The sequence below is a fragment of the Martes martes genome (genome assembly GCF_963455335.1).
Source record: "Martes martes genome assembly, chromosome: 8".
Lineage (NCBI taxonomy): Eukaryota > Metazoa > Chordata > Mammalia > Carnivora > Mustelidae > Martes > Martes martes.
The window spans coordinates 120,482,422-120,499,028 of record NC_137895.1 but is presented as its reverse complement, the minus strand read 5'-3'; the positions used below and the strand labels follow the sequence as shown (position 1 = coordinate 120,499,028).

The 16,607-nt window shown below is 44.4% G+C and overlaps 1 protein-coding gene across 1 annotated transcript in view; it reads left to right on the top strand.

Moving 5' to 3' along the window:
- The window catches only part of ST8SIA6 (ST8 alpha-N-acetyl-neuraminide alpha-2,8-sialyltransferase 6), a gene marked incomplete at both ends in the record, with an annotated part of 141,576 nt that overhangs the window by 54,288 nt on the left and 70,681 nt on the right, over positions 1–16,607 (top strand). The window contains one exon of the mRNA XM_080811954.1: positions 9,689–9,778. Coding sequence (XP_080668080.1) covers positions 9,689–9,778 — 90 coding nt within the window. The remainder of the gene's footprint in view (positions 1–9,688; positions 9,779–16,607) is intronic.

Sequence of the window (16,607 nt, the reverse complement as noted above, 5' to 3'; positions counted from 1 at the left end):
CCCCCGCCATGGTGACAAGCACCTTGAGGTCTCCTGCTGAATCCTTCTCAAGTGAGTTTTCTGTTCCAGCCACTGTGGTGAGTGTGTCCAGGCATTGTCTCTTACAAACAGCATCAGATCTGTCAAAGAGGTAGTATTATCTCCATTTTGGACATGAAGCCAAAGGTGAGCACAGAGGTGTTCAATAACTTTCTTGGAGCTCAGCATCTAGTGTGCAACAGATCCGAACTAGGGTCAGCTTGGTCCGGGTGTTTGTCTTCTTGGTCAGGGTAATCTGTTTATTCCATTTGGAAATATCTTCAGCACTCTCATTCAGAGTGCTGGAAGATAGTTTTACCAAAAAAAAAGGATAGTTTTATTAAAAAGATAAAAGCACGCCTCTCCTACAGATATGAAAATGAACACTTTTGAGATATTTCGTCTATCTCATCTGTAAAGAAACTGGTAAGGTGTTAACAAGCAGTTCAAAGGAGTGAACACACTTCTAGATCAGGAATATTGAGATGAATGTGCAAATGGAGGCAAACCTAATTTCCCCACCGTGGGGGAGAGTTGTCTCTCCACTGGACATAATTCATTTGTATGCCTATCGACAAGAATTATTTTGCTTTGCTGTCAGCTAGCTACAATTTATAGAATCACAAAATAGCTCTGTTAAAGAAAAAAATTATTCATAATCCATGTTAAAATGGGAAGGCAGACTTTATTCATTTCTATCGAGATAGGGGTGGGGACCATCGCAATGGAGTGTTTAAGCAGGGGAGAGAGGTTGGGCTCAACTCTGAGGACCACAAGGAAGTGGGGGAATTTATAGCCAAGGAGAACGAGGGGCAGGGGTTAGTGAACAGATTACTAAGAGGAGGCACTGGGATAAGGGAGCATCTGGCTGAACAGGCCTGGCAGGATTCTCACTGAAGGCAGGCCGGGGTGTCAGTTACCACCTGGGGGACAGGAAGGAAGGAGGAACTTGGTCAGATATTCAAGATGATCACATGTAGGGGATGAAGGCTTCTGGCTAAACTGACTTAGCAGAATTCTTGCTGAAATTGAACCCTTAAAGACATGCCCAAGGATGGGGTCTAGTTGAAAAAGCTCAGAGGAGCCTGACTAGACTTTGGTCAAGGAGAAGGTTTTCGTCAGCCCCCATAGATTCAGAATCAGGTCACCTGGAAACCGAGACAGATGTTGCTATAGACGGTGAGTAGCTCTCCATTGAAGGACAGATTTTCCTGCTTATTAATAGAAGCAGAATAATATAGTGGTTAAGAACACAGAACCATAGCGTCTGGGCTCAAACCATATGAATAGCGAACCCACTCCAGTTCTAACCCGCAGCGTGATTTTGGGTATATTCTTTCATCTTACTGGGCTCCGTTTTCCTCATCTGGAAAATGGACGCAGGGCCTACACTGAATATTCATTGCAAGGAATAAACGAGGTGACGTGTGTATAAAGTGTTTCGAAGAGCACTTGGCACCTAGTGACCACACAGTAGATGCTGTTTTTATGACCTTCAAGCTTAACCAGGAGCGCAGCTCAGAATTTTTGCATCGAGGCGTGTGGATACTCTCATTAAAAGGATACTCGGCTTCTCTGAGAATTTCAGACTCAAAACACATGCAAGAGAAGTCAAAACAATTTTGTCTGTATCGAGCAAGAGACTATTGTTGGAGATGGGTTAAAAAAAAAACACTTAGAAACGCTGCAGTGTGGACGAAGTCCATCCCGACCCTACACGTTTGAGTTTATCTCGAGTCCCCAAGGACCTCCCACCTGAGGACAGCGAGATGAGACGCGGGTGTCCAAAGCTTGTCACTTGTCTTCCATCTGTTCCCATTGTGCTATTTTCTCTCCTGTCTTGTCCGTCCTGCTGCTCATTTAGATTTGAAGTTTTAATTAATCTCCATATCAGACTTGTCCTTTTGCTAAATCACTTCAACCTTTGCAGGTGAGTCCGTGTTCCCCATCTGCCCCAAAGGCCTCACACCTGAGCCTGGCCCTCCTCTTCCCCTTGGGGCAAGCTGTAGGATCCGAGAGGCTTAAATTCAGCAGAAGCGGGAGTCTATTCGGTTCATGCCTATGGATCTTTCCTTCAACCTTGTAGGGATGGGGAACGATACTATTAATACTCTAGGGAAAATTTTTGCTTCAGTGGATAAGTTTGCCTTGTTCAAATCACACACCTCCGAATTATCTGATTCCGATCCCTTGGGAGCAATTTTACAACTCTGTAAGTTGTAGTTAACTCAGCACTGCAATATCACTCTTATCTATAAATATGCAAACTATGTCTTACCTGGTAGAGGTCCAATTGACTTCCCTGCCCTTCTCCACCTGTTTGGCCCCCATTTGCACATTCATCTCAGTATTCCTGATCTATAACTGCGTCTGTACCGTGGATTCTCCTTTGAACTGATTTTCTCGTTATGAATAGAATAAAATCTTTAACACGGGTTCACGTCATATCTGTATGAGATTTATGATTTTACGTTTTTGAAAACTATCTTTCAGCCGTGGTAGGGGGCCAGAATACATTATGGTTGCTGATTTAGTAGTGCAGAGAGCTACCTAATTAATCTTTGTCAAGGGGAACCAAAGACAGGCAAGCATTAAGGTAAAAAGCAAGTCCACGGAGATTGCAGAAATTTCTGCAATTTCAGTTGGCTGCCATGTTCATGGATAAAAGAGCAAAGTTCTGTCTGGTCGCTTTAAAAGCACATTCTGTTATTTTGAATTAAATGGCATCCACCAAAACACAGATTCATGGTTCCTTGAAATTAATATGATTGTAGAAAATAGCCGGCATTTGTTCTGCAAAGTCAGCATGGCAAACGTGTGCTTACCTGTCTGTCCTCCTCGCGGGATTCTTTGCCCAAGGCGGCAGGGACACTGTCCTGTTCACTGTCCTGTTTCCAGTAGTCACTATCCTCAATGGCACAAGCTTTGGGCTCCATGGATCCCGCAGCGAATGACCAAACGAACAGGCAGGCCAGGGTCGGCCCCTCGTCTCTCGGTGGGTTTTGCTAGTTCCCATGTGTGATTGGTATTTCAAAGGCAGAGGTTAACCAAGCTCAAAGAACAATCAGACTCTGCAGTGGGCGGGACTTGTATCTGTCATTTAGGGAAACAATGAGGTGAGCCAGAGGAGGTGGGGGGCAATTGTAAGGAGTATTTTGCTTGATGACTTCGACAAGTCAGAGCCCCGGTGGTCACTATCACCTCTTACCCCTCTCTGCAGGGGGGTTTCAGCAGGTGGTCAGGAGTCCCTGTCCCCTCCCCCGGCTCTTCTTCTCAGGAGTGGGGAAGGACCACGAGAAGTTGATGGAAGAATCCTTAGTCTTGGGCTTTTCATGATTAGGCTGCATTCTCCATCTGTTAAAACATTGTTTCTTCAGAGAGACTACAGTTGGTTGGGTTTTAAGCTTTTCATTTAGACTCATATTCCAGTTTTGCCTCCTTTATGACCACCGTAAATAGAATTTGGGTGTCCTTGAAAGTGTCCTTGAAAGACCTCGGTCACCTGCAGGCAGATTACTCTGCTCCAGGGGACCGATTGCATGACGGCCTGAATTATAAGTCATGCTCAGAAGGTGATGTCAAGTCTGTTTTAGAGGTCTTTGTGGATGCCCACTAAGGACTGGTGACATTATCTTGTAGAGACTGAATCCCTTGTGTGTGTGTGTGTTTTAAGGGATATTCTTTGCATCATCAGAGGCTTAATTTTTAGCCTTTTGCAGGAGATGTGTCCTCCTTAAACCTCTCGTTTTTCTGCGAAATTTTGCTAGTTGGCTCTGTAAAGCGATCCCTTTCAACCCAAGACTGACTTTAAAAGACAGCATTTCCAAAAAAGGAGATCAACCACACAGATAATGATAACAGAAATGCTTGGTTTTGTGTATATTTTTCCCCCAAATCTTATTAAAAGATTTTTTTCTCCCTCCGGCACAGTGAAGTGAGGAAAATGTGCCTGAAGTCTTGCTTGCCTGTACCACACAAATAAATTCTATAATTAAATAATAAAAGCAGTCAGAATCCATAGACAAGATTTACAAGGAATGGAGAAAGAGGAATTTGTAGCATTTAGCAAACTGTCAGTGAAAGATGAGATTGGAATCTTGGAGTCTGGGTCCTAGATGGCTCTGTATGTCCAGTCAAGGACTGGGGAGCATGTGCCGAGGGTGATGTGGATCAAGGAAGGGCTTTGCACAGGGAAATGACACCATCAGATGAGCACACGCAACAACCCCCCATGGGCCAGTGAGAATGGGGCGGAAGGGACAGGAGGTTGGTGGAGGTGTTTGGAGAAAACAGGCAGGCTGAGAAGACAAGAGATCTGGAGAAAGTCCTGGGGAATGCTGTCACTGAACACCAGCCAGTTACATAAAAGTAACAGGCAGAACAAAAGAACCCTGGGGAACAGGGTAGAAGACCGGGGAGAGAGGACTGTGATGGGGACCAGGTGCAGAGAGGGGAGACTGTGAGAGACGATAATATATTCAGAAAGCTACTGGGAAGTAAAGTAGGAGGACCAAAATATCCCCCAGATTTGGTGATGCTTTCCAAGAACAGCTGAGTGGATTTATAGAAGAAAAGCAACAGTAGCAGGGTACATTCTGAGAGCCAAGGCAATAGGTAAAGGGGAAAAGCAGCATGAGTTTTGTTCGGTTTTGACAATGAGTTGGTCAAGAATTGAGCATGAGGAGAAGGAGGGGACCATGGGAGAGAAAGGGAACAAAAGAAAGGGATGGGCCCAGATCGCAGAGGAGACAGGGAGGGATGGCAGGTGGACTATCCTTTTGTTGGGCAGGGAGACTGGTTTCCTGAGATGGAAAGTAAGGTTGGCTGATCCCTAAAGAGCAGTTCACACCTGGCAGCACTGCTTTTCTCTGAGATAGGACACATGATGAAGTGAGAAGTCTGGAAAGCAGATACTGGTGAGTGGGTAGGTAGCCAGTGAGGAAAGCAGGAAGGGAGGTTAGCTGGTGACATGGAACGGAATCATCAAGACGGACCAAAGACCAAGCAGATTGGACACCATTGATGTATCAAGGCACCAACCACCTACCTGTGTGATTGTTTATTTCCAGTGGTCCTCAGGGGTCAGGTATAGCAGTGGATGAGGCCAGGAGTCTCCATTACTGCAGCGTTGCAAAGGGGAGGTGGCAGAATGCAGAGAGAAAGGAATTGAGAGCGCTCTGAAGGTAACGTGAACACCACAAACGAGCAGGCGGGCAGTCTTGCACGGTAACCTGTGAGCAGAGACTGTGTTCTTATAATGGAGTGATTAAAGAGGCACTGGGTCGTTAGAGCTATCTCTGCTCGCTGGTCTGGGAGGCTTCAAGTGCTCTGGGGTCCAAGGTCTCGTGCCTCTCCAAGGGGATGGTCACTGTCTCTTCTGCGACTCGTCTTGGGGGCACTCTCAGCTGTGTAGCTCAGTGGATCTTATGTCACCCGATCCTTTTCTGTACCTAATTCCAGTTAGAAGTATTTTAGAAGGGCCTTCACCAGAAATTGAAATGAAATTAAAAAAAAAAAAAAATCTCAGAGTTGACAGAAACAGAACTCGTATTTGAAGCCTGAGAGAGCCGGTCCCCCACAGTATTGGGAATTGGAGCTTCCCTGGAAACCCTCTTGATTCCTGCGCTTTTTCTCTCCCGACACCCAACTGCTCAGACCACCAACGTGGGTTAGTTTCGGGGGCCCCCTCCACTCATATCCTGGACTTCCGCCTGACCATGAGCTCCCCAATGTCAGGTTGTGATGTGCTACACCTCTGTAGCTGCCTTGACCATTTTAAGTTCTCCCTGCCCCCGGTCCCTTACGATGGGCCATTCCAACCTGATCTCCAAGACTCCTTTCTGGGTTACAGATCAGCCCGTGCCTGCTTTGTGGCAATCTCTTGTTCAGCCAGCTTGCCTTTGACTCTAGGGCTTCAGAATTCCTGCCTGCACCTTGATTAGTTCCTACTTTCTCTCTTTTGACCCATCTGGGAGATGTCCCCATGTCTTTGCTCCAATCAGAACTGACAAGGTTTCTTCTTTTCCTTGTCCAAAAGCAAGTAAGTCCTCATAATCCTCTGAAAGAGTTCAGATCCAAGCAACATCTAATTCTCACCTACTCGCATGGCAGAGAGGTCTGACCAGCTAAACTAACCAGGCCGTCTCACCTTCTCCCCCGAAAGCCTAATGCTCCTATGTCTCCTGGGACTACTGGTGTCTCTCAGGCTCTCAGATATTCAGGCATTTTAAAACATGGTAGTTACAGGGACGCCTGGGTGGCTCAGTGGGTTACGCATCTGCCTTTGGCTCAGGCCATGATCCCAGTGTCCTGGGATCGAGTCCTGCCTTGGGCTCTCTGCTGAGCAGGGAGTCTGCTTCTCCCTCTGCCTGCTGCTCCCCTGCTTGTGCGCGCGCGCGTGCTCTCTCTCTCTCTGACAAATAAATAAATAATCTAAAAACATATTTACTTAAAAAATAGCAGTTACATTGTTAATATGTACTTCTGCCACTTTAAATAACAAACATAGTTGGAAACAGCATGAATGGAGAGACTTCTCTGGAGGGCAGACAGAGGGTCTACATTGGTCAGACGCCTAATGTAGACAGATGTCTGAGGTTTACAGATTCTGCGCGTGAGTATCTTACTGTTTTCCTCGGCAGGTTTTAAGGACGTTAGATGAAAGGAAGAAAAGTAGGAAGACTCTGAATGAAAGGAGACCGGAGAGAAACAGAAACAAAGAGAGATCAAGGGGCTTCCCTTTCTGTCCCTTTCACGGAGAAGTAGCTTCTAGGGGTGGGACAAGTTTCTGACCCCTGTGTGTTAATAACCATGACAGGTTTGAGGAAGGAATACAGTAATGCGTTGCAATAAAAACCTGATATGGATTTAGTGACTTCTGTGTGCCGGGTGTTTTTGTACACATCCTGTGTAATGAACTCCTTTTCTGAGTCCGTTCGGGCTGCTGGAACAGAATATTGTAGAGTGAGCGGCTTATAAACAACCATAAATGTATTTCCCCTTTCTGGAAGCTGGATGTCCAAGATGGCGGCACGTTCCGATCTGGTGAGGGCTCACTTCCTCAGAGGTGGCCCTCTCTCACTGTAACTTCACAGGGCAGAAGGCGATGGGGACTCACAGGCTGATTTTATAAGGGCACTAATTGCATTCATGACCCACCCTGGCATGTTGTCATCACTTCCCGAGCATCCCACCTCCGCATGCCATCACCTGGGCGGTCAGAATTTCAACATACGAATTCGGGGGTGGGGCGGGGGATAAACATTCAATCTATAGCATCCATTTAACTACTTTATTGAGTAAAGATTTTTATAAAGGAAACCCTAAAGGTTGGCCCTCCTGATCCCTCAGACCCCGTTTCCCCCCTTGACTTCATGCTCTCATCTTCACTTTACACCAGACACTCTCATTTGCTTTCCATGGATCTTCTGTGATTTCAGTTGGACAAAACTGTTCTGACTTTTTCTTAACAAAGATACTCTCCAATTTAAGGGAAGTTGTGGGACACTAAATCCCATTGGTGCCTGCTTGCCACAGTTGCACAATTCGGTATTGCAAAGCCATCATAATTCAAAGCACTGTTGGCTTGGTAATTCACTTCATTAACGGTGCTGCCTGAATAAAATACACAGCAAATTAGAAATAAACAAATCCTTGGAAGGTACGATAATATATTCAGAAAGCACAGAAGGTCAGGCCTGAAGACGGCGAGGGAGAAGGAGAAAGGAGATGGGGGGCGGGGGGAACAGTTGGATCAGGATAAAGAGGGATTTTTGTGAGTCTGTAGGTGCTCTGTGGACAGCGTTTTTAGAAAGCCTTGCTGAGAAAGACCGGAGAACTAATTACGAAGCTGTCTTGTGTATATCTTTACCTTCACACCTCTTGCTCCCCTCACTTCCTGGATCCAATTTATTATCACGTCCTGTCAGTCTTACCTGCAGAACAGATCTCACTGTCTGTCAGCTTCTGACTCCCACTTTGCAGTCGGGGTGAGCCTGTGCCTTGTTCTGGCTGTTGGGGTTTGCAGTCGGGGTGGGCCTATGCCTGCTTCTGGCCAGGCTGACCCATGCAGATATGGGGGTCACGCTTTCCAGAGCTTTCTTCTCCTACTGCGCGGGTACAGAAGCAGGCTGTTGGAATGAAGGTGCCATGAGACCTTCTGTCCAAGCTGTCTGGATCCCTAAATTGCAGGGAGTGCAGCTGCCCAAGAAAGCCAGCCAGCTGTGCAGTGGGCGTCTCCCAAGCAGGGCACAGACCCTGTTCCATAAGGCACCTGCTGGCTGGGTGTCATCACATCGTGTTCCATTGTCGCCCGGCTAGGAAGACAAACTGCCTTCCTCTCTCTCCTAACCGGCCCCCCTTTTCAGCAGCCCTGCCTCCCCTCAGCTGTTTTCTCAGCAAAGGGAAGGTCTGAAAATGTACACAAGGGTCGCATGACTGTCCTGCTTCCCCTTGTTATTAGGATGGATTCTCCACGTGCTTTAGCAGTCCTGTGTTCCTGCCTACTTCTTCTTTCAGTTCCTCAGATGCTCTGGGCTGCCGCCCCATTCTGGGGCCTTTGCACCTGCTTTGTCCTCTGCCTGGAACCTCCCCCTCCCCCAACTTCCCAAAGTTCACCTGGCTCCCTTAGATTATCCTTGCAGTCTCCAACCTGCACAACACTGTCTCAGAGGCTCCCTGAGGATGCAGAGGTCTCCCCGTTACGCACTCCAGCATGGCACCCCCTGCTGTTTTAATGATCCCAATCACAGTTCGTCATTCCGTATTCATTTGTGTGGCTCTTTGTTTGAGGACCAGGTTTCTCCCCGACCAGACTGCATGCCCTCTCGAGGAAAGGGCCTGTGCCTGTTTTATCTACCAAAACAGCTTGTGGCTGGCCTCCAGCCTCTACTAGGTTCTCAGCAAATACCTTCAGGATGATTAAATAAATGCATTTAAAGCTAGGTCAGAATTCTATGCATATTTTGGGAGTCTAAGGAAAGTGTGAGTGGATACTGTTTCAAGGATTTATGGCCTCAGCCAAGGTACCAAATGCTTTGCACTGTTTCCTCTATCATGTCTCCATCACGACAACAGTAGTATGAGGTCAGACTTGAGGTGTAGAAGCTGATCTGGAGCGAGATGAAGCCCACGTGCGTCTTGGAGGCTCAGGAGGCTGCCTGACCCCACGATCCATTTCCTTGCTTTTTCATTTGGCTTCTTTCCATCTCCAGTTTTCCAAGTTCATGAAATAAAAGGAACAAACTCTCGTTCATAGGTGTCATAGTAATCACGGGCCAGATCGACTGTGCTTTCTTTTTGGAGAGAATACTGATCTCTTGTGTCTGCATGCTTCCTGCCAGACAGTGTCTCTTTAACGTGATGGGTGATGCATGGAATGATTACAACTGTTCAGTGATGTGTTCATTGGAAATACTAACAAGATATGAAAACCCGAAAACACAAAGTCTTCCATCGGGAGTTCTTTCCTGTTTTGACTTTATAGTGCAAACTTTTTTTCCCCCCCTAATTTAGACCTGTCAGAGGTTCCTTTTCCACGGAGAAATCCAATAATGGGATGAAAATCAGACTTCATTTGGGCACACTGGATCAATTATATCTGGATGTTGTTAACGTTATCTTATGGCTCTCATTTTAAATCAATCTTTTTAAAATCTCTTTCATGGAACAGCACATATCTGAGTGAGAAGTCCCTCCAGCTGACAGAAACATGCAAAAGACTGCAAGACGGCTTTCAGACTTTATCTAGCAAACTAAAAAGGTAAGTTCTACTTTTTACGTTTAATTGAATTTTTAAAAGAAGTGTTTTGCATTCAAAAATGTTTTACTTTGAAAGCTTTTGGAAAATGAGACTGTGTTCATGCTCAGGCTTCCCCTTGGGCTCTAAGAAGCTCTCTCTGGTGAGCAGGTGGACAAGGGGTGGACAGAGCAGGCCAGGGTGAGACCCTGGTAGTGGGGACTCAGTTTATCTGTCCCTGGATCCCCATTCACTGAAAACTCTGTGTAGTTTTACTGGCTAGACGTTATAGGCCTTCAGTCTTTTTTGAGGAGCCTGGAAGCATTCTTGATGCTATCCTAGAAAAATGTACACTTGTCCTGAATCACTTATAATTCCAGAAGGTTAGCAGGTTTACCCCTAGTCCTAGTGGTGGTTCACCTTCCACTCCCCACTCCCACCCAACCCCCACCTGCTTCCAATCCTGTATTTTAGAGAGATCCCTGTACCATCTTCTTCCTACAGGGAAGGGAAATCTTAAAGCTCCAAGCTTCACACATAGGAGAGCCCCTGGTGGTCTAAGAGTCTGATGGGTGGGGTGTACTGCCTCGGCTTTCCTGGGAGAACAGAGGCTGACAGTGCCGGACGCAGGGTGTGCATGTGGGGCAGGGGGCCTGTGCTTACACCTGTCACCTTCCTCAAAGGAACCAAGCTGAGTTGCATTTAGTATTAATCATACTCAGATCCTGGAACCCAGGATCTGCGAGGCAGGGCTCCCCAGAGTGGAGCACATAGATTATCTGACTTTGGGGGCATAAAAGGGAAATGTTTTATAGTATAAATGTTCCTGCAGTGTAAAGAACCCCACAGCTCTCACTTGGAGACCTCAGCTGCTATTCTGGACCAGACAGTCACATCCAGGGCAGGAAGATAGTACCAGGGTGACCACCGCTGCCCTCCCAGGACATGTCTGCTTGGTCTGAGCCTCCTGACTGCCTGGATCCTTGAAATTATTGGGGAAGCCTGAGACTGAGTATGATCTCTGATTTATGTTCATCTGGTTTGACCATCCAATCCTGTATGTCAGCTCAGTTTATTACAAAAGGATAGCCCCAATAAAATTTCAGTTTTCTTTTCCTTAAATTCCAACCAATGGACCCTTATGCTTCCTGGAGAAATCTGCTGGTGCTGTGTGCCTTCCGTCCACCACACCCCATCACCTTCACTCTCTTCACTACAGTTTGGTCTGTGCCGTTCTTTGTCCTGGGTTGTTGACCCACAAGGACTTCATCAGCACACCCCTTGCTCCTTTTCATCTAGTTTTCTCTGGATTGGGGTCAGAGGGGAACACCAGAAGGAGAAAAGAAAGAGGGGGGAAGGAAAAGGATCTTTCTTTGTGGTGGTGCTGTAGGTGAACCACCTCCTTGACCAAAGGAAAGGGTTGTATCTCGAATGAAGGTCATGACTTTTGTTAGGTGTCTCTTTCTCTCCCTCCCTCTGCTTTCATTCTCTCCCTGGACACTTCAGATCAGGAATAAGCCATTAACAGTCCCCTGACATTGTGCTTGGATTTCCCTACATCCAGCCCAGGCCTTTTGAAAAAGTCCCTTTCAGAAGCTTTTCTTAAAAGACTATAGTTGAGTGGGCTGTCATCCCTGCCAGGACCCTCACTTACCATAGATTGGCTAGAAGAAACTGTTGCAAATGCATCTCTCTCTGCATGATAAATTCATTCAGTTTTGTGGTGGACTTAAAGTAGCTCATGCAGGGCGCCTGGGTGGCTCAGTGGGTTAAAGCCTCTGCTTTCAGCTCAGGTCATGATCCCAGGGTCCTGGGATCGAGCCCCGCATCGGGCTCTCTGCTCCACAGGGAGACTGCTTCCTCCTCTCTCTGCCTGCCTCTCTGCCTACTAAAGTAGCTCACGCATTACAGATGGTGCAACACATCTATTTTGATCATGGTATAGCTGTTGTTTTGTTTGTTGGGTGTGGGGGCGACAAGTCTTTCTCTGAAACTTTCCCCAGGGGTCTCGAATCCCACACCTCCTGCAGGCTCCCAGCATCAGACATGGCACAATGACACGTGGAAAGTAGAACTTGGAAAAATCAGTCCTTGCTCTGCCATACCCTGTGACAAGCTGGTGGGACTCCTTGCCTGATGTGTGACACCGCACGTGAAAGTTGCTTTTGACTTTCATCAGCATTCTCCCTGACATGAGCTGTTTTTGCTCCCTGAAGTGACAAAAGTCCTCAACATAAGGGTGACCCATAGCTGTACGTTGGAGCAAAGCACTTGAGTCAGCACGGGAGAAAATTCTTTAATCGTGGAAGGTTGTTGTTTTTTTTCTTCCAAGGACAGAATTGAACAACTTTATTAAGTGCATCAACAGAAACAGTCAGTGGCCGTGTGCTAATGAGAATGTCTGTGCCTGTGCCCTCATGTTTGCTCTCGCACTTTTTTCTATTGTTTTGGATTCAGTGCTGAGACCTCTTCTTGGCTGTTCTTCGGGGGGGATGCATTTCCATTATGCACACAATTTTCAACTAGCTCACATAATTAGCCTGCGCTGGTATTCTGTTTGGCAAAGGTCTAGAGAGAGCAAGCATGAATTGCCCATTGTTATGAAAGTGTTATTTTGCACACGGGAGACTAGTTTTTTCAGTTGTATCATCTGTTGTCAGGAATTGTGTGTTCTGCGACTCAGTGCTATTATAGACTTACAGGGGACAATCGGGAGAGCTATTCAATATGGGGTGATAAAAAGTAATTTCATTTTCTCAGAAATAATTATTTAGCTCTGTTTTCGTCATGGTCTGGTAAAGTCTTAGAACTTTCTCTTTCTTTAGCCAATTTGTCCCTTTCGGTTTGCGAAAATAGAACCTAGGAAGACACAGTTATAGTGGGAGGGACACTGCTCTTTTTCTCCATTGGTCTTTAGTACATCTTTGAATAAAAGAAAATTAAACAGTTGCTATTTGGAGGACAGCAGTTCTGGAATCACAGTTCTTTATTGTCTGAGACTCTGAGCTCCATGGTCGGGGCCCTATCCCATTGCCTTGCTGCAGCCAGAGTGTGGGTGGTTGCAGCACTGTCCTGCTCCCCAGCAGGGGCAAGTGAGCCTGAGTAATCATGGTATTCTCCTGCACCCAGCCAAAAGCCAGCACGCACGCACAGGCAAGGCACTGTCTCACTATTCCTGAAACTCGGGGGCACACACTGTTAAAACATTGTCCTGCTGCCTTTCTGAAGTCAGCGAGCATGCCCCACCCCTGACACTAGCTATCCAGGGGGCATGCGCAGTCCATGCAGGAACACCCTCTGATTGCCTGGTCACGTCCGCTAAGGGGGCTGGAGTTCCTAAACATCCCGGAAAGGTAACCATTCCAAGAACAGTTATTGTCCAACCACCACGCCCAGGACACTTCGCAGACAACAGACTGAAACACAACCTGTCTTCCTCTGAAAAAGGCCTGCTTACTTAGCCTGGAGCTTCGGCGTGAGGGACAGGCTTTCGGTTTCCGAGCATCTGGACGCTGACGTGGTGCTCCCTGGGAATGTAAGTGGGGAGACACTATTCTTGAGCACCACCTTGACCTCACTACAGATTGACGATACCTGCCAGAGAAGAGGTTATACGCTTATCTGGAGTCCCGATTTTTGTACTCTTGTCCAGAGGATACCTCTGGATCTCCTGGTCTGGAGGCCAGCAGGATGATGATTGTGGCCCTCAGGAGTGTATATATTTGCATACTTTAGCAGCTGCTTCCTGGGGGCCCAGTTTCCAATCAGCCTGAAAGTAAGTCCTAAATGAGCTTCCTCCCCTTGGATCACTCACAGTTCTTGGCACGCTCTTAAAAACGGGGACATATCAAGAATAAAGTGTGTGGTTTAGACAATCACAAAGGCTCAAGAGAAAGCCAAGAGCTAGAGGAAGGTCAAACAAGAATGTTCATCCCCTACACAACGCCTCTTCTTCAAGATAGGTAGTTGCTTCACCTAATACACAGAAACAGAGAGAGTGAAGCAAACTGAGGAAACAAAGAAGTATGTTCCCAATGAATGAATAAGACAAAACCTCAGAAAAAAACCTTAATGATATGCAGATAAGTAATTTGCCTGATAAAGAATTCAAAGTCATGATCATAAAGTTGCTCGCTGAACTTGGGATGAACACACTGATAAGTTCAACCAGGAGTCTTAAAATACGAGAAAGTACCAAACAGTAGTCATGCAGCTGAAAAATACAGTAACGTAGCTGAAAAATATAGTAACTGAACTGAAAAATACACCAGAGGGTTTTAATAATAGAGGGATGAAGCAGAAGAACAGATTAGCAAGTTAGAAGACAAAGCAATGGAGTTAACCCAGACAAAGCAGCATAAAGAAATGAACAAAACTTAAGAGACCTATGGTACAAAATCCAGAGGAATAGCATTTACATCACAGGGGTCCCAGAAGGAGAAGAGAGAGAGAAAGGGCAGAAGACTTATTTGACGAAATAATGGCTGATAATTTTCCTAACCTGGTGAAGGAACAGACATCCAGGTTTAAGAATCCAGAAATTCCAAAATAAGATGAGTCCAAAAAGAGCCACACCAAGACACATTATAATCAAAATGTCAAAAGTCAAAGAGGAAAATCTTAAAAGAAATAAGAGAAAAGCAATTTCCCATTGTTACATACAAGGGATATCCCATAAGGCTATCAACAGATTTCTGTTGATATCAGCAGAAATTTTGCCAGGCTAGAAGGAAGTGGCAGGACATATTCAAAGTGCTAAAAGGAAAAAAAAAATCTTTCAACCAAGAATAATCAACCTAACAAGGTTATTATTCAGAATTGAAGGAGAGGTAGAGTTTTCTATAACACAGAAGCTAAAGGCCTACTACTATTAAAGCAGCCTTGCAAGAAACTTTTAAGGGACTTTTTTAAGCTGAAAAGAAATGGCACTCATTAATAACAAGAGAACATGAAAGTAAAAATCTCACTGGAAAAATATAATATATTTTTATTATATATTTAATAAATTAACAGTAAAGGTAGTGGGTTAATTACTTAAAAATAACTATGAAGGATAAAAGACAAACATAGTAAAAAATTAACCAAAACTATAATAATTAGTTAAGGGATACATAAAATAAAAATAAGTAAAATGTGACATCAAAAACATAAAACGTGGTGATGGGATAAAAATGTAGAGTTTTAGAATGTGTTCAAATTTAAGTTGCTATCAACTTTCAAACACATACATAAGATGATATATACATAAGATGATATATATGAACCTAATGGTAATCACAATGCAAAATATATAGTAAGTATATAAAAGAAAATGAGAAAGGAATTTAAATGTAACACTAAAAAAAAGTCATCAAATCACAGGGGAAGAGAAAAAGAGAAGAAAGGAAAAGGAGGAACCCCCAAAACAACCAGAAGACTGTGGATAAAATGACAGTAAGTACAACCTACCAATAATTACTTTAAATGTAAATGGTTTACATTCACTGATCAAAAGACATAGAGTGGCTGAAGGGATAAGGAAAAAAAAAGACGCAGATATACAGTACCTACAAGAGACTCACTTCAGAAGGAAGGACACACATAGACTTAAAGTGAAGGGATGAAAAAAGATATTTCATGCAAATGGAAATTAAGAGGACTCTAGTATAGTTCTATTCATAGCAGACAAAGTAGACTTTACACCAAAGGCTATAATAAAAAACAGAGAGACAGTACATAATGCTAAAGGGGTCAATTCAGCAAGAAGATATCACATACATAAATATATATACACCCAACATAGGAGAAGCAAGATAAATAAAGCAAATATTAACAGACCTATATGGTGAAATATGACAGTAATACAATAATAATATGGGACTTTAGCACCCCATTTATATCAGTGGATAGATTGTCCCGACAGAAAATTGATAAGGAAACAGTGGCCTTAAGTGACACACTAGATGAAATATATATATATATATATATATATATATATATATATATATATAATATTCCATCCCGAATCAGCAATATACACTTTCTTCTCAGTTGCACTAGGAACATTATTCAGGATAGATTACATGTTAAGACACGAAACTCAAACAAACAAACAAACTCAAAAAGATTGAAATAATATCAAGCATTTTTTCAGACAACACAGTGGTATGAAACTAGGAATCAGTTACAAAAAGAAAACTGCTAACACTACAAATACATGGAGATAATCATGTTGCTAAACAACTGTTGGGTCATAGAAGAAATCAAAGAGGAAATTTTTAAAAGTACCTGGAATCAAATAAAAACAGAAATATGACATACCAAAATCTATGGGATACAGCAAAAGTGGTTCTAAGAGGGAAGTTCTTAGCAAAATAGCCCTACCTCAAGAAACAAGAGAATCTCAAAGAGTTGAACTTTACATGTACAGGAACGAGGAGGAGAAGAACAGATGAATTCCAAGGTTAATAGAAGGATGGAAATAATTAAAGATCAAACTGGAAATAAATGAAACAAAGACTAAAAAATCAGTTGGAAAGATCAGTGAAACCAAGACCTGATTCTTTAAAAAGATAAAAAAAGATAAACCATTAGGTAGTCTCATAAAGAACAAAGATAGAAGGATCTAATAAAATCAGAAATTAAAGAGAAGTTAAAACTGATACTGCATAAATACACAGTATTTTAAGAGACTACTGTGAGCAATTATATGCCAACAAACAAGACAATCTAGAAGAAATGGTAAATTCCTAGAAGCTTACAGTCATCTAAGAGTGCATGATGAGGGGCACCTGGGTGGCTCAGTGGGTTAAGCCTCTGCCTTCGGCTCAGGTCATGATCTCAGGGTCCTGGGATGGAGCCCCACGTCAGGCTC